Source organism: Enhydra lutris, unplaced genomic scaffold (assembly GCF_002288905.1).
Source record: "Enhydra lutris kenyoni isolate GAN:26980312 unplaced genomic scaffold, ASM228890v2 scaffoldscaffold6, whole genome shotgun sequence".
NCBI lineage: Eukaryota > Metazoa > Chordata > Mammalia > Carnivora > Mustelidae > Enhydra > Enhydra lutris.
Genome location: NW_019154090.1, coordinates 967,955 through 986,379, shown reverse-complemented (window position 1 = coordinate 986,379; position 18,425 = coordinate 967,955). Strand labels below are relative to the sequence as shown.

Here is an 18,425-nt window from a genome sequence, read left to right as displayed (position 1 = left end):
AACTCAAAGAAACAAATGTCTGAAGGTGAAATTCAGGCCCTATGCCCGTTTGCAGGGGGACAACTTTATGTATAGGAAGGGGAGTCTTTTCTTCAAATCCCTGAGTGAACCGTCCCAGTGTGTGGTCTTAACAAGGGGCAGCTTTCTGGGAAAACTGTTCCCTCAGAAGGAGACTTTAATTCCCTCTTGTTGAATGTGAGCTGGACCTAGGCATCCTCTGAGCACAGTGTTGGGGGAGAGGAAGCTGTGAGTCACCAGATGAGGGTATGAGTCACAGCTCGCCCGGGGGGGCCAGCCGGGTACCAAGGACACCGACGCAGCCCCGGGGAACTCAAAGAAACAAATGTCTGAAGGTGAAATTCAGGCCCTATGCCCGTTTGCAGGGGGACAACTTTATGTATAGGAAGGGGAGTCTTTTCTTCAAATCCCTGAGTGAACCGTCCCAGTGTGTGGTCTTAACAAGGGGCAGCTTTCTGGGAAAACTGTTCCCTCAGAAGGAGACTTTAATTCCCTCTTGTTGAATGTGAGCTGGACCTAGGCATCCTCTGAGCACAGTGTTGGGGGAGAGGAAGCTGTGAGTCACCAGATGAGGGTATGAGTCACAGCTCGCCCGGGGGGCCAGCCGGGTACCAAGGACACCGACGCAGCCCCGGGGAGAGTCCACGCGGCAAGAACCTGAGCCCTGCTGCCACGGGCCCCACGAGGGGTCCTCCTTGGAAGGGGATTCCCAGACCCTTCAGATGACCAGAGCCTCCGCCAGCAACCTCAGGGGAGTCCCTGCCCGGAACTGACCAGCTGGGCCACTCCTGAATTCGGACCCTTGGAAACCGTGACATGGTTGTTTTCGGCTGCGGTGTCTGGGGCTGGTTTGTTATGCAGCAACAGACCTTCGATGCATCCGCGAGGGACCCAGTCAGGTATCCAGGCCGGAGGAAAATGGTAGGGTGGGCTGTGGGCCCCTCGCCTTGGGTCCCCAGCTGACTCTTTTGTTGTGACGCGTCTTCACCGCCGGCTGGAGCGGGGACTCCTGTGACCCCATCAGTCAGAGGCTCACCTGGCCTCATCTGCCCGTTGGAGGGCTCAGGACCCCTGCCAAGTCCCCACCGTGGGACATCACCTGAGTCCCAGGACCCTGCCGGGCTTGCTGAAGGGGGGGCAGAGATGAGCCTGAGACTACGCTCTGGCTCCTCCAACCCCAGTGAGGGATCGTGGCCGGCCCCTCCGTCGTCTCCATCCCTCGCACCACCTGCCAGTCAGGACAGACAACGCCACGCAAGGCCCCGCGGTGATGTCGGCTGAGCGCGCCACGGGAGAGCACCCACCACGCTCCGCTTGGTCAGTACCCCGAACCCCCAACCCTCCAGCAGCCCCGACGAGGGCGCCAGGCAGATGCGGTGGGACAGCCCGTCCCTCTAGGTGCCTCTGCCGCTCAGTGCGGGCATCCTGCCGGCCGGGCTGTGCCGTGGAGCCACTGAGACGCGGGGGATCGCACGCACACACCCGGGGGATCGCACGCACACACACATCTGGGGGGATCACACGCACGCACCCGGGGGATCGCACACACACACACATCTGGGGGGATCACACGCACGCACCTGGGGGGATTGCACGCACACGCATGCAGCGAGGGTCCTGGAGCAGCCACGGCCATGTGTCCTCCTCTGGAGGACACAGGTCATGTGGGGGAAATGGGACTCTGCCATTGGAGGCGCAGGTGAGTCTGTGCCCACCGAGTGTAGACCTCTCCACCTCCCCTGCAGGAGTTAGGGTCAGGGTTCTCCTGCTGCTGTGGGGCCAAAGTCTGTGACCCCCAGACGGCGGGTTAGTGCAGCTGGGCCCCCACCGCAGGCTCTGGGACGGGATCGCCCTGGCCTCCTCCTGCCCTGCAGCTAGCTGGCTATCCACCCAGGCTCATAGCCACCCCTGCCCCCCTCCACCAGCTCCCCGGACTCCCTCCACCATTGCTCACATGGGAGCCAGCTGGGGCGTCCAGGTCAGGTGCCTCTTCTCCAGGCCCTTAACTTGACGGCACCGTTTCCTGTCTGCATAACAGCGGCAAGGCCCAGGGTTAGGACCAGAGCCTCCACTCGGCCCACAACTGCTGCTTTCTGGCTTGGGGGGTTTTGTTTGCTTGTTTGTTTTGTTTTGTAATTAAGATTTATTTATTTATTTTAGAGAGAGAGAGAGCGTGAGTGGGGGAGGAGCGGAGGGAGAGAGAGCCTCAAGCAGACCCTCCACTGACAGGAGCAGATCCGGGGCTCGAGCCCACGACACATGGGATCAGGACCTGAGCCAGAATCCAGAGCCCGCCAGGTGCCCCTGCTTCCTTGTGTTAAGAAAAGATATTCACGGTGCGGGGAGACGACTCAGTAAAGAGGAGCTGCTGGGGGCCGGGCTCCCTCTCGTCTGGCCTACGGGCCCGGAGCCTCCTCTGCAGAAGCCCCGCAGTGGGCCGTGTCTCTGCTCCCTCCAGAAAGATCTACAGCTGCGCCAGTTTTCTTCCTTTAAGAGGGCAATCAGCCTGTTGTAGACAGTGCTTCTGGTCACGCTTTTACTTGGGAAATCTTGGAAGCTCCGTGTCCGTGAGCGTGACCGTCTCTGGTTCCTGGTGGTGGCCGCACAGCGTTCCATCATGGGTGTCCAGGTTGCGTGTAATATGTGGAATGTGCAGAGAAGCAGGTCAGGGTTTCAGATTAGCGCCCGTCCCAGATCGAGGGCAGCAGCCGTCCATCTGGGACAGGCGCCAGGGAGGCCAGCCCGCAGCTCAGCCCACAGGCCCGGCCCACCGATGTCCGCCCGTCTCCATTTAATGAGTGACCTCGGATTAAATGGGAGCCAGCGACAGGGTAGCAGTCTATGTTAAATCTCCGCAAAATGGAAATTGCAAAGATTTACCTCGGGTCACTACGTGCGGAAACGTAATCACAGCCTCATCCGGAACGTTCCCTCGTCGCCGGACAGATCATTGAGCTGCCACACAGGGGATTATGAATGCCTCCTGTTTATGAAGATGGCTCCCCACTGACTTCTGGGGCCCCTCACACAGAGGCGTGGCCACGGCGCTTGGGTCACCTGCAGTAGGCCCCACGTGACGTCGGCGACTCACCCTGATGACCCTCACATTGCTGGCGCGACAGGAGGAGGTGGTCGGCACCTGGTCGGAGGAGGATGAAGGCCCTTCCACCGTGCCCGGCCGTGTCTCTCCCACCGTGCCCAGCTGTGTCTGCTGTCTGGCCGTTTCTGTCACTGCGAATTTGCCGCAGGCGTTTCCTGTCTTGTGATGAGGTTGTGCAGACGGCTTCCTGAGCACCCCGGGAGGGTCTGGGGTGGCTCTGGGCTAATGCCGGCTGACGCAGTAAGGGGAAAGTGATATCTCGGGGGCCATCCCGGCCAGGCACTCCTCAGGGCTCCCTTCCCGATCACAACTATCACGTCCTATTCAATCCGTGCTTGAAGGGGCACAGCAGGACCCCCATCCCGGGCCCTTCACAAGCAAGGGGTGGGGAGGTGTACCTGGCTGTGCTTTGTCTCCCCTTCCTGAGTACGGGCCACCTCGGTGGCTCCTTGCCCAAACTCTTGGCCCCTCTCACCTGTCACAGAGACCACCACCAGCAGCCAGGCGTGCCATGTGGTTTTTTTTTTTAATTTAATTTATTTATTTGAGAGAGAGAGAGACGGAGATAGTGACAGAGAGCATTAGCAGGAGGAGAGGGGGAAGCAGGCACCCTGCCAAACAGGGAGCCTGACTCGGGGCCCGATCCCAGGACCCAGGGATCATGATCTGAGCTGAAGGCAGCTGCCCAAACCACTGAGCCACCCAGGCGCCCCAGTGCCATGTGAGTTTTAACCCAAAAGACGTGTCTTTGAGAAGGGGAGGAAACGTGGGGGACACACAGGCTGCCTCCGAGAGAGGTCAGCATGGATGGTGCTGGGGACCCTGTCTCACAGGAGCCACAGCCAGGAACTGTCTTGGGAAACGTCGATGCACCCAAGCGGGTCTTTCTGTGAAGACTAGGGTTGGCCTACTCACTTTACCCAAGATGTCTCTTTCACGTCGCAGTGGCCCACGCGAGGCTTCTGCAAATATCGAGGTAGAGCAGGTATGGTGCTAAGATTTATGGAAACACCTCACACAGCTCCCTCAAAACCCCATATGCTACTGAGATTACCACCCCACTTTGCAGATGGTAAGACTGAGGCACAGAGAGGGGACCCCGTCGAGCCTCACATGCACTATGCTGAGGCCGCCTGTGAATAATCCCTCCCTAGGAGATGTTCTGGGAAAAGCAAGACTCTAGGACCAGAAAGCCCCCCGGCCGGCCAGGGGTGGTGTGCGAGGAGGGCCTCCTGGGGTGATGGCGGCGTTCTCTATCTTGGCCGGATCCCCAGCTGCACGAGTTTCCCATGTTCCTGAGCGGTGTGTCGAAGCACGTGTTTTACTGGATGCACGTTGTACCCTAACGAGCCCGGCTTGAAACCAGTCAAATTACAGATGGAAGACGGGCCTTCTGGAAGGAGCAGTGGCGACGGCCGCACGGTGCTGAGAGTGCCCTTCATGTCGCCGGACGGGGTCCTCACCTCGCTGAAACGTCAGCAAGTTAGGTCTGTCTTACCACAACACCAACAGGAGACAGTCACACTGTGAGACGGCGGGCCGCCCCTTTAGTGGCTGGCCCTGCGGGGGGATGGGGACCGCTCGCGAAATGACCCCGTGTCTACTGGCGCGGAGCGTGCCTCCAGCAGACCGTGGAGACCAGGCAGCCGACCACGAGGCCGACGTGGGCCTGGGGAGAGCGAAGCCCCTGGTGCAGGTCCCTCAATGCCCATGGGTCCTTCCGCACTGTCCCCAGACAGAGGAGGAGAGGGGGGCCGAGCCCGCCCCTGCCACCCCGTCCTGCTGCCCGCGGTGCTCTGCTCCGCCGTCCTGGCCCCGGGTGCTGGGTAAACACCTGCTGGAGCCCGCCCGGAGGGGCCTCTGACCTTGTTTGTTCGTTCGTAATTATTTTGGAAACAGTATTCGTTCACTTAGGTGGGGGGAGGGGGGAGGGGAAGCCACTGAAAGCCGAGCATTCCCTTTAAAATGACATATTTAGCGCTCGGCCGCCGTAATGAGGCTGCTTAATGAAGTTGGTATCCTTGAAAGGCCATCGCCGTCCCTCATCTGTCAGCACAGCCACCTTCCAGGGCGGTATTAATGAACCGACACACCCCCCTGGTGCCGGAGAGAGGCCCGTCACCATGACGAGCGGGTCTAGAGGAGGCATGGCTCCTCAAAATTACGTCTCAAACCAGCCTTATTAAGCAAAAACTAGAGTGAAATCTCCCAACAACGTGCTCATTAGGAGACGCTGATTCCCGTCGGCTCCCCTTGCTCCGACAGTTTCCCTCCATGGCGGTGGCCGCCGTCTGTCTTTCCTCCCTGGACGGCTCCCGGGCCTTCAGCCCTGCCCAACGGTCTCTCCTAAAACCTCGGTGGGGACGGTTTGGTGTCCAGGGCTGGCTGGGCTGGGTGGAGGCATCTTTGGGGGAGAAGCAGGGTTCTGGGCAGCGGCCACGGCTCTGGGAACGGCCCCTCCCCAGTCCAGCCCTTGACTCCTCTCCGCAGTCGCCCCTGACCATGGTGGCATCCAGAGCCGTTGCCCCTCTAGCTCCTGCTGGGAGGAGGTCCCCTCACCAAACCACTTCTCTCTCGGGCACTGCCTGTGGTCTGCGTCAAGCAGTCTTGCCTCACTTGTGGAACGGCCATGGGCGCAGCAGTGAGCCCCCGCCTGCGCTGACCCATTCGCTCAAGGCCAGGCTCACAGTCATGGTTCGGCCTTGGCTGCAGGGACGGGCATCCGTGGGGAGACTGAGGATGTCCACAGGGGTGTGAGAGCAGAGGGCAGGACACTGTGCCTGTGTTTTATCTATGGGGCTCACCCTCTCTCCTGCTTTCAGAAAGGGTTTGATGACCTAACCCCTGGGTGATCAACTCAGCTTTTGGCCTAGGACTTTCCAGGGCTTAAAATGGAACATCTGTGTCTGGGGAAACCCGGTCCCAACAAGTGGGCAAGGGGTCGACCTGCAACCCTCAGTCAAGCACACTCAAGGCCAGACCATCTACAAAAAGGCGGGGAGTTGCTAAGACCTCTTAGGGCAAGGTGGGGGCTTGCGGCGGTGCCACCGTTCGGTACCCTGGCGGAGGCCGAGGGCCCAGGGACTGCGTGGGAGGTGAAACAGTGCAGAGCATGACACGCGTCGGAGCACATGCTCGTGCACACATGTGCGCACACACGCACACGCGTGGGTTCAGGACACTCCCGGGCAGAGGATGACAGTGGCCCCAGCCCGTTCTTACTCTGTGCCCCCCAGGCCGCGGGCGGGGCTGGCGGCCACCGGCCAGCTGCTCTTTTCCATCTGCCTTTCCCTTGCAGACCGGCCCGGCTTTCCTGAACCCCGAAGCCGTCGGCTCCGCCCGAGAGTAGTGACCATGGTCTGGAGACACCAGAACACATTTGGAATATTTTAAGGACCACGTGTGCTCATTAGGGGGGCAGCACTGCCCAGAGAGAGGGGAAGAGTTATAGGCTCTTCTTCCCCCCCACCCCCAAAAGCAGCTTCAGGAGAGAATGAGCCAGAGACAGACAGACAGACAAAATGAGCAAGGATATGTGTGCCGGGAAAGGGGCCTGGGGACACACTCTGTTCCCTGAGCACAGGCATTTCTGGAAGCAGCCCGTGGGGATGCTGGGGTGAAGCTCTCACCCCATCGGGCACCCTCATTCTGGGCACCTCTGCCGACGCCACAGCCCCAAGGGGAGACTTGAGCGCACACAAGAGAGTGGTGTTTTGCAGCAGGAAGCCTTTCCATTTATTCTAGAATCCCAGATTCCCAAATATAAAATAAACGTCTTCCCTGTTGTCTGTGATGTTGGACATGCAGGTGCCGCCTGCAGGTCTCTCCGTGGGAGCCTGAGGAAGGGCGTTGGCGGTCGGGCTGGTCCGGCCTAACGGGTTGGGAAGTGCTACGCTCGGAAGAAGGGATCTTTACACCTCAACCCTCCCGTTCAGAGGCCCTTTTCCATCAGCCGTCTGGCTGCCCGTTGGCCTCAACTGACTCCCAGATGTAGAGTTTCTGAATATCAGTTACCAAAAATCACAGGTGTCCCCACTCCCGAGTGATAAGCTGCTCCCTCCCCAGCTTGCATTCCATGGACAGAGCCCGGGGGGGTGGGGGGTCCTCGGCAGAGCACACCTGGCTCTGCCGGCACCACCTCGAGCTGGCGGGCAGGGTCCCACGAGCCCCCTCTCCAATGGGCTCTGGAGCCACCTGGGCAGCTGCAGGGGGCTGGGATGGATCCTGGACTCTGCCCCGGGCGTTCGAGACTTAGAGGCTGTTCCCAGGGATTTGTAACCTCGGTGCCTCTGTGACACAGGGCTCCAGGCCGAGAGCCAGCCAAGCCAGGCTGCAGAGTGAGATGCGTCCCGTCAGATGCCTCCTGGCCATCAGAGAGCGTTGCAGGGCCCACTGGTGTCTGGGCTTTGTGGCCACTTCCCGGACTGGCTGTGGCCTCGTGAGCACCCAAGCCCCGTCCACATGGAGCTGGGAGGATGGGCTCCTGTCAGGCTGATCCAGGGCCCCCAGGACAGCAACTGACGGTGGCCTCACCATTTCAGACAAAACAGGCTTGGAGGCGAAACCGGGCGCGTTGGGAAGGCTCTCCCGTCCGGCACGCAGGCAAGCTGCTGCTAAGAAACCCTTGAGCTAGGACCCTGTCCCAGGTGCCCCACGGGCCCCCGTCAGCTGGGCACCCCCATGAGGCCTGAGCGTCATGAAGGACAGAGGCCACCGGCCAGGCCCACATCCGGTTCCGCTCTGCGTTCTGACAGCCGTGTCTCCTGGGAATGCCGACAGCAGCGGCCACGGGAACCACGGAGCGATGGCCCTCTGCCCTCGGCCTCCTGACCGGCACCAGCCCGGGGAGCCCACACAGCCAGCCGCAGATTCACAGACACGGCCTTATTCCAAGACCCCCTTCCAGGCCCGCATTTCACAAGCTCCCGCCCTATGCTCACTTTCAAAAATAACCCAGCTTGCCTCCTACTCAGAGAGCCTCACAGAGCACAGCCTCTCTTCCCTCTTCTCCATACACATGCCTGGGCACCTCAGACTCATTCTATAACACGGGAAGACACTGACCTCAAAGGAGATTTTGCTAACGATCAGAACCTTTTTGTGTTTATGGTAAATTTAGCTCCTTTGGAGTTAAATTTGCCAATGTGTATTAATTTATGTGTATTAATTTTCTAATGGTATGGAACTGACTTTTGTTTGGGTATAGAACATAACATCCAGGGTTATGATGCAAAGAGGTAATTAATTGTTGGAGAAATGATTTAATACATTGTAAATCCCTCTGTTTCCATCCCTTAAAATGGGATGCCAAGAGCGATTAAAGACTCAGGACATATCACAGGCAAATTCCTATGATAAAATTGCTGTGATCACTGTCTGCGGGATTAACAGGGGCTCTGGGGTCCCGCCTGGTCGCTCTCATCAGACCTCTCTCGGCCAAGGGCGAGGCAAGACAGGCCGTGCCACTCGGAACAACACTCTGTGCATCTCACGCATCCTTTTAGGAAAACAACATTTGTCCTCTGGGAGGAGGTGCCTCTTCCTTTAATGCCCCAACCTGCAAGGTAAACAGACATGCGCGTTTGACAGAGCAGGTGTCTGCCCTGGAACACTGGGGAGCTTACTCGTAAGGATGAACTGAGCTCCCCGCCGATCTGACTGACATCAGCCGAATGAAGACAAACCCCGGGTTTGGGATGAAATCAACCAAGAAGCCAACAGGCCTGGCACACGAGGGTCTGCGAGCGGACCCGTGGGGGCCGACGGCCCTTGCCTGTCCGAGCTCCGGGTCCCTTGGGGCAGAGCTAGGTGAGGACGGAGTTCTGCTCCCCGAGTGTGGATGCCGTTACCCAGTACTGAGAACCAGGGATGCTGTTTTAGGTGAGCAAGTTTCCTACCTGGAGGGAAACAAAGATCTTTGGGCGGCAGATGTCCTGAGCCCCACAGGAACAGAAAGTGCTGGGGCCGTGGCATCTCACCAAGTAGGTAAAAATGTTCCCACCAAAATAGCCAAAGGAGATGGAGAACTTTGTCTGCTGTTGGTCATTCTAAAGAAAGGAAGGAAGAGGAGGCGGCGTCTGTCGTGAAATGCTCAATCATTAGCTTAACCCTGAAGACTCCCCACTTCCGTCTTCCAACCCGTGTGCCTTCTCTCTCCGCCGGGGAAGCTGGGAGTGTTCACACCCGCACAGGCCGTGGAGGCGCCAGTCAGGGAATGCAGGCAGGGGTGCGGGACCTCAGCCCACCCGCCAGCCTCTCCTCACCCCAGCAAGGGCCCCCTGGGGGGCCACTGGGTCAGGGAAGCCTGCCCCAAGCCCCCATGAGCCGGGCTCCACGGGCTCACAGCCTGATTTTGAATGAACCTCGGTCTTCGAGTGGCTCCAGCAGCGGCCAGCGGTCCCCAACGGCGTGGTTGATGGAGGAAGAAGGCAGTGTTGGCGTCCTGACACCCCCTCAGCTGGAATGTCATCGTGCTGCTGGCTCCCCGGGCTCGGGCGTGTGTGGCCAGCGTGCTGCTGGAAGGCAGCTGGAAAGGGTGACTCTGTAGACAAATGGCCACCACTTCGTGGGAGAAAACGGACCACAGCTTTTCTTGCCCCCTGCCCCGGCCTCAGCTGGCCTCAGCTGGCCTTGGTGACCCAGGCTTGGAAGAGTAACAAGGATGAAGCATTTCCTATGTGTCTCGCTCTAGAATTTATTCCTTGAATCAGCGGGCATTTCCTGCTTATTATGAGCATGAAGAAAACAAAGGTCCCTCACAGCTTTGCCTCGGGCTGCAGAGTCCACTGTGGGCGTCACGAGCCTGTGCGGCCGCTGATACTCAAAACGGGGCTGGTCTGAATGGAGAGCAGCTCTGAGAGCAAGACACACCGGGTTCTGAAGACTCAGTACGAGAAAAAGGAGTGTGCAATATCTCCTAATAATTAAAGATACTGACTGTGTTTTGAAACACTCTTTTGCATGCACGGGAATAAATAAAAGTCATTACAATTAATTTCATGTATTTACTCTTACGTAGCCAGTAGAAAAGCTACCATTTCACGTGTGGCTGAGTCTCTGTGTGGCCGGCCCGGGCTTTCAGCGACACTCCCTCACACCACATCCAGACCTACCAGCAGGTACACCTTTCCTTGCCCTCAGACGGTTCTAAAAACAAGCACCTGGGAAAAGGCTGTTTCAAACACCGTTATAAGCAAAGCCCTCTCCTGTTTAACTCTGCAGCGCTGGAGAAGGGTCGGCTCTGGGGGGTTAGATGCCCGAGCCGTTCTGGGAGTGCCTGCCCAGAGCCCCCCTCAGATGTTTCCAGACAGTGGTGGGCTTGCCAGCGGGGAGGCTGCTTCACTGTATTGTGGGCACAGGGGCCGTGGAGGACCAGACCTTTTGTGCTGGGAGCTCTTAGAATGGGGGAGGCCAAATGATTTGTATTTGCTAGAGCAGGTTGCTATGTTAGCCTTGCTGAAAAGCCTAATTTCACGTACGGAATGACCCCTCTGTTCCACGCCGTGAGAGGCAGCCTGACGTTCTGGAGAGAACAACGTACCATGTAGCACATGGCTGAGCAGCCAAAAAGAAATATATTTCATTTTTTTGAAAACGAAGAAAATGGAAGAACGTACGATTAGTTAGATGGTCCTTTTAAAAACGATGTTTTTCATTCAAGGGGGGGCAGAGATTTTTTTTTTCCTTCCCGTGTTTTCTTCATATTTTATACATCTACTGAGAGGTTGCTCACACAGCAGCCATCCGCCCCCCCACCCAGCCCACAGACTTTCTAGACTTTGACCGAAAAGCGCGTGGTGCAGACTGGCACAGGTCTCTGAGAACCTAACCTCAGTCACGAGTGACCATGTTTAATGTGATATTAATATTTAATCACATTATGGGGTGCCTGGGTGGCTCAGAGGGTTAAGCCTCTGCCTTCGGCTCAGGTCATGGTCCCAGGGTCCTGGGATCGAGTCCCACATCGGGCTCTGCTCAGCGGGAGCCTGCTTCTCTCTCTCCCTCTGCCTGTCATTTCCACTGTTTGTGCTCTCTCTCTCTGGCAAATAAATAAATAAAATCTTTAAAAAATTTTTTTAATCACATTATTTTAAAAACTAAGTTAAAACTGTAACTTCATTCTAAATAGAAACGATGTACCAGAGGCGTCTGTTTCAACCAGGATGAGCAACGCTGTTTCAGATTATGACCAGTAATTCATAAAGTTGATTCAGGAGCACTTTGAAATGGTCCTGGAAGTAAATGGCGTTGGAGTTTGCAGCTGTCCTGCCTTTGCTTACCTAAAAAGGATTCAAAACAGTTCCCAGCTTTCTGAATGTGCAAAACCGATAATGTAGTGTGTTAGGGAAAAGAAGACAGTGAAGAAATAAATATGGAAATTAACAAAAACCAGTATTAAGCATATGTCTTTATGAATAAAGCTTAATCACATACTTCATTTTGCAGATACAAAAGGGCCTTTTGAAATGCATTAATTAAAGTTAAATGCTTCAGACAGGCTGCTCTGTAGGGCGGAGGTCCTCTCCTCATTAGCACAGCGACAGCAACAGCCAGCCCAGGAAACTGGGTTACTAAGGCCAGATACTGCAGCAGGGTGGCTGGGGGGCAAATGCGCTGGGACAGCCCGGTCCCCAGGGTAGCTGGCCAGCTGAGCAGAGCATGTGGACCCCTACGGCGGCAGAATTCTGCGCCGTGCACCCTCATCAAAGAGACAGACCCCAACACCAAGAGACAAACCCATCACCTTTCCCCAGGTCGGGGAAGCAGCCCCTCCTACCAGCCTACTCACCCATGGCCCGGCCTCCTCCCCTGGAAACACGCAGGGGGCTGGTGTGGAGGTCAGCGGGGCTAGACCCGGCCCTTCCCTGATAGCCCAGGCCAAGTGTGGGGACTGTCCTCTGTACAACTGCCTGTGAGCCGAGGACACGCAGCAGGTGTCCATCCAGCTCCTCGCAGGCCACACCCTGGCGGGGACATTCCAGCATGAGTGGTGGTGGCCGGGGAGTCCAGGGACGGTTTAGGGGACAGATTCCGCAGACTTGGAGGCATCCAGTGTTGGCATCCACTCACACCCAGAGGCTCGTGCCTCTAGGCAGGCAAGAAACTAAGCATAACACACTCCGGCTTCAGCTACTGCCCCAGGGTCTTCCGGCGTCAAGGGCAGTCCCGCTGCTTAGCAAACAGTGGTGGGCTGAGTCCATGCGCATCCGCCGCTGGGCTGCAGGGGGCTGAGGCCGCAGAGCCTCAGAGACAGACTACCCTGGCGCCGGCTGGTCAGTGGGAGCACACGCAGCAGGAGCCGGGCCTGCAGTCCGGGGAGAACCCAACGCGAGGGCCTGGAGCCGCCAAGCCCAGCTAAGCACTCTCCCTGCGCTGGGCGAGAACCGGGCTGGCGACCACCAGGACCACTCCCCCCGGGGTCACCCCGGTCCCCGCTCCCACCGTGGTCCTGGTTTTCTTTTACAGGGTGAGCAGCGGTGCCCAGACAAGCAGGGTTTGTCCGCTGTCGGAGGTTGCCCAGTGGGCGCGCTGCGGCCTCCAGGGCGCAGATGCCAGTGCCCCACTCTCAGGCTCAAACCCGTGCCCAGACGTGCTCCCGAGCTTCTCGCGGCCCTACCCGCGCTGTTCAGCGGGCGGGGGTTGGAAGCGACGTCCGGCAGCTTCTCCCGGTGGGCGGGGTTCAGTGGGGGCAGGGTGGCACAAGGTAAAACGCAGGACTGGTGCGGGAGGAGGAGCAGCCCGGGCCCTCATGGCTTCTCGTTGCAGTGTTTGCACAGCGCCGAGGGCGTCCCGGAGAAGGCGGCGCACTTGTCAGGGCAGGGCAGCGGGGCGCCCGCGGAGAACGGGTATACAGCGGCCTGGCCGAAGGGCGTCAGGGGCGCAGCGGCCACCGGCGCCGCCAGGCCCTGGCCCTGGTTGAGGTAAGCCACGAGGCGCCGCATCTCGTCCAGGGCCTGAGCCTGCATGAGGATGTAGTTCTTGGCGAGCAGCAGCGTGGCGATCTTGGAGAGCTTGCGCACCGACGGGCTGTGCGCGTAGGGGAGGACGGCGCGCAGCCCGTCCAGAGCGTCGTTCAGGTCGTGCATCCGCCGCCGCTCCCGCGCGTTGATGCTCAGCCGCAGCGAGCGCTGCTCCCGGGGCCGCCGCCGCGCGTCCGCCGCGCCCCCGGGTCCCCGCCGCCGCCGCCGCCGCTGCTCGAAGGCGTCGTCCTCGTCGCCGCTCTGCTCGCCGCTGCTCTCGGCCACGGCCGCGGGGTGGGGCGCGGGCGCCGCAGGGAGGTCGCCGCCCGGGCCCGGCGCGCCGTAGCCGCGGGCCGCCTCGGGCCCCCGCGCCGCCCCGTAGGCCAGGCCCGCGGTCGCCGCCGCGTAGCCGTGGCTCAGCGCCAGGTACGCGTCCCCCGACAGCGACTTGAGCTCGGCCATGGCCGCGCGTCCGCCGCCGTGCAGCTCCGGGGCCGCGCGTCCGTCCGGCTGTCGGTCGGTCCCTGAGCCTCCGCGCGCCGGGCCTCTCTGGCCGCCTGGGCCACGCCTCCGGGTCGCCGCCTCCTCCTTTTCTCCCCGTCCTCGTCCTTCTCGTCCCCCGTCTCTCTGTCCTGCTCTCCTCCCCCACCCCTCGCCGCCGCGTGCAGGGCTGGGCCCGGGGACGGGCTCGAGCTCCCACACACTCCGCTCGTTTTAAGGTGCGGGGGCGCCCGCTGGGACTTCGCGGCCATCCAATCAGAAGGGACTTGGTGACCGCCTCTTTTCGGAGCCTGGCTCCAGCGGCGGCGGAGACCCACGGGGTGGGGGACCGCTCGGATGGAGGGAGCTGGTGGTCTGGGGGGAGAGGGCGGCTGCGGTTTTTCCGGCTTCTCCGCGTCTCAGGCGGTCTCCTTCCGCCACCTCGGGGTTGCCACCACAGAACGCTCGCGCCTCAGGTGGGCACCTGCCTCGTCCATCCTGTCTTCCGTTCCTCTGGCGGGAGCCGGACTGGGGAGCGCGCAGCACAGCCGGGGACACTGTGCCGCGCAGGCTGGGGTAGGTGCCCAGCGCACGCCTGGGGTCCTCTGCCAGAGGCCTGGGCCTGCAGCCTGGGGTGGGGGCCCTCGCAGAGCCGGAGCACAGCTGCGCCACCAAGTCCGCAAACCAAACCGCTCACTCAGGTGCCAGCCCTGGAGCGTCAGGCCTGGAGGCGCCGTCGGGGACCTCCCTGGGACTCCAGCCCCCCCACCCATGTTCCCGGGATTCCTGCGTCCTGAGGTGGTTTCCACACTCCCCCAAGTTGTAGTGATGTACCGCTGGGATTGGAGTTTGAGGACAAAAACTTCCTTTTTAGGGTAAACCTCTTGTTTCTGTTTTCTGGTCTTTCAAGTATACGGTTTACACTTGTCCAAGGTCAGAGAGGGAACATTCTGGGTTTCTACTTGCCAGGCAGGGCCTCTGTGGTGGAGTCGGGAGGATGGCGGGTGCTAGACTGGGGGCTGGGGGAGGGGAAGCTAATGCGTCTGTCTACACTGGAGCCTCGCGTTTGCCCTGTGTGTGCGTTCAGAAGGGCAGGTCTCACCCACAGGTGTGTCCTGGCCCAGATCGAATGTGGGTGGCAAGAGTTGGTGAGGATAAGAAAGGTCTGGGCTGAGGCCAGACACAGGCAGGAGCTGGGGACAGCTTGGTGTGGACAGGAGGCCATGGTCTGGAGGGTGAGTGGGTGCTAACTCCGCCAAGGGGCTGGGGTGGGGGCTTACAGCCGTCTGAAGGAGCATGGCACATTGGCGGACAGCAGCAGGGGCCAGCAGGGGGCCAGGGACTCCGAGGTCGGGGGGGAGCAGCTACACTGGGGAGTTTGGTCTTGGGTAGAAGAGCGGGAGTAATCATGGAACGCACTCAGGGACGTGTCCTGACAGACCACTGTGGTCAGGGGGCTTGGGGGCACTTCCTCCTGGGTGACCCCCCAGGCCTGGCAGAGCAGTCAGGGGTGATAGGCGACACAGAGAGAAGTGGGCCGAGTCCACAGGCACCCTGAGGCCGACAGGAGCAGTCAGATAATGTCCTGCCTCCGGGACTCAGGCTTGGATGGAGGTGCGGGGGCTCGGGGGGGGGGGGGGGGGTGCTACGGACATACTGAATGGGGGGCATCTGATCACCCGGGGTGCCGCAGTAGAGCAGGTGGTGACCGAGCACAGGTGTGGATGCGACCGGCTTCAAAACACAGCCTGGATGGATGCATACAGTGGAGCGGTACGCAGCCACGAAGAGCGAAGCCTTACGCTTTGTCACGACATGGACGGAGCCGGAGGGTGTTACGCTAAGTGAAACAGGTCAGTTGGAGAAAGACAACTACCACAGGATTTCACTCCTATGTGAAATTTAAGAAACAAAGAAGAAAAGGGAAGAGAGAGAGAGAGAGAGAGAGAGAGGCAAACCAAGAAACAGACCCTCAGCTCCGGTGAACACGCGGCCGGCCACCAGAGGGGAGGGACGCAGGGGGGCAGGGGAAGCAGGTGATGGGGACGAAGGTGCGCACCTGTGTTGAGCACCTGGGGGTTAAAGTAAAAACTTAAAAAAATCCGAAGATTGAACCCTGAAACAAGCTGGCCCGGAGCAGTGTCCTGGCCCGGGCTGCAGGTGGGCATCTGGGGGGCAGGGGGTTAAGGTGTAGCCCTCCTCCACGGCAGCCTGGGGCAGGTGCTGCTCTGGGGCTGGGTGCGGCGGTTGGGAGATCTAAACCTCCCGCCAAGGCCATTTTCAGACCTGCCAGGTAACCACGCCCCTTCAGCAGCTCGGAGGAGGACTGGAGGCAGGGGTGGGCCTGCGGGCGGTGGGCAGGACCAGGTAACAGCCTTCGCGAAGGCCCACCGGGCTGTCGGTGGAGAACCAGCCACAAATCCCGGAAAGGGCGGGGAGATGCACCGTTTTTGGTCAGGGGCCGCCACCTGCTGGCCACCCAGAAAACTGCACTCCACCCGTGGAGACCTGAGAGTCCCCGTCGCACAGCACAGGGGCTGCTCCTCATGCTCCATAGCCCTCGGGATGCTTCAGCGGTTTCTTTCCAAACTTCGCTAACGAATAGCACATTTCACATGAGCTGCATTGGCGGTGCAGGGATGTGGGGCGGTTTGCACACAGATCTACTGGGTTGTGGCCTCTTGATGGGATACCTAGAACCCAGCCCACCGCACCCACCTCCTCCCGAGGGCTGCTTAGGATGCCCAAATCCTGCCCCACCAGCCGGACCTTCAGGTCCCCCATACAGAGGGCACCTGCTGGCCGTTCAGGAAGGATGTCGTGGAGGCAGGTGCAGCACGCATCTGCATGCCTCATATCCCCACAATGTCTCCTTGGTTGGCGGCCCAGCCATTGACCTGGAATAACCACAGGAGATCTAGTCCGCGCAGAAGCTCGGGGAAGGTTCGGCCTGCACTACTTCCTTCTGCTGTGCTCCCTCTTCTCCATCACCAGACAGGCTCCTGGCTGACCGGATCTCTTTCCACTTAAATGCCCAGCACGCTCTGTGTTGTTTGAATCCTCCATTCTCTTATTTTTGGTGTATTTAGTAGCTGCTAAGCTGTGGCTGAGTCTCACTGTGTGCCTGAGCTACACCAGACGGTGACAACTGCTGGAAAAGCCGTTCTGCTGGAGGGGTGGTGGTCAGGATTGCTCTGAAAAGTTTGCTTCTAAAGACATTACCACGCTTACTTATCTTCTTTTTTGAAGATTGCTTTCGGCTCAGCATATGGTCAATTAATACATTTTTCTTTAAAAAAGGGCAGTTTTAAAGTTTACAGAAAAATTGATGGAAAAGTATAGTTTCCGGCTACCCCCTCCCACCACCTGCCCCCTTATTAACGTGGTGCATGGACACTGCGTGTGTTCCAGCTGATGATGCAGTGATACGTTACAATGGCTGACGTCCGCAGCTCACATTCGCCTTCACTCTTTGTGCTGGACATTCTGCGGGTCTTGACAGGTATATAATTACAGGCACGTACCGCACGGAACAGTCACAGTGCCTCAAAGCCCCTTCCCCTGTGCCTACCGATCTTTGTCCCTCCCTCCCTCTCTATCCCCAGATTTCTATAACTATCTTGTATGGTTAATTTTTGTAAAATTAAAAAAAAATTTCCTGGTGAAAGCACATTTCTGTTACTGGGTGTCGGGTTCTATATAAGCTAATTTGGTCAAATTCACAATTGTATCACTGAAGGCGTCTACACAGTTACAAATATCTCTGTTTCTTCTGTTAGTTGTTGACAATTATGAATGAAGTTGCTCTGAATGTCCATGTGCTTGTGACTGATAGCACAGAGACACAGTGGATCGTAGGAGACCGCTGTGAGCAAGTGTGCACCAACAAGTTGGACAGCCTGGAGACACGTGTAAATCCCTAGAAACGTACAACCTCCCAAGACTGAGTCATAGAGAAATAGAAAGTCTGAACAGATGAATCACTAGCAAGAAGATCGATTCAGTAATTGTGAACCTCCCAACAGAGAAGGTCCCAGGACCAGAGGGCTTCAGAAGCAGATTCTCTTGGATGTTTAAAGAATTAATGCTGATCCTTCTCAAAATCTTCCAAATAATTAAGAGGAGGGAATTCTTCCAAACACGTTTTGCTAGTGCAGCATTACTCTGACAGCAGGCAAGGACACCGCGAGAGAAGATTACAGGCCAGTGTCCCCGATGAAAGAAAATTTCAGAAAAGAAACCAAAGGCATCCAAATCAGAAAGGGAGAAGTGAAGCCATCTCTAGAAGATAACGGGCATGGTATTACACAGAGACCTTCAATGACTTATGATGGGGTCACATCTTGATAAACCCACCATAAGTTCAAAGTATCGTAAGTAGAAAATGCATTTAATACACTCTTCAGCTACCAAACACCACACCTAACCCAGCTGACCTTAAACGTGCTCAGAGCACTGACACGAACCTACAGCTAGGCAGAATCATCTCCCTGAAAGACTATTTTAAATGCTGAATATCTGACTTATTGAATACTGTATGAAAAGTGAAAAACAGAATAGTTGACTGGGTGCAGAATGGTTTCAAGTGTCTCTGTTGTTGACTTCCTGATCACGTGGCTGCCTGGGAGCCGCTACTGCCCAGCATCACAAGCAGGACCCAAGCATAGACTTAGCTGGGGAAGATCAAAACTCCAAGTATGGTTTCTACCCAGTGTATATTGCTCTCACACCATTGTAAAGTCAAATAATTGTACGTCAAACCATCATAAGTCGGGGACTGTCTATATAGAAAATCCTGAAGATGCCACTAAAAACTGTCACAGCTAATGAAATAACTTAAGAAAGGTGCAGGATACAAAATTAATACA

At 58.0% G+C, this 18,425-nt stretch overlaps 1 protein-coding gene across 1 annotated transcript; it reads right to left on the bottom strand.

The window, feature by feature from the left end:
• Nucleotides 1–12,864: 12,864 nt before the first annotated feature.
• Nucleotides 12,865–15,212, bottom strand: LOC111141356 (basic helix-loop-helix family member e23). Its single transcript, XM_022493834.1, has 2 exons — nt 15,178–15,212; nt 12,865–13,552 (listed from the first exon to the last, which is right to left on the bottom strand). The coding sequence occupies exons 1-2, from the start codon at nt 15,210–15,212 to the stop codon at nt 12,865–12,867; spliced, it is 723 nt and encodes a 240-aa protein (XP_022349542.1).
• Nucleotides 15,213–18,425: the final 3,213 nt, after the last annotated feature.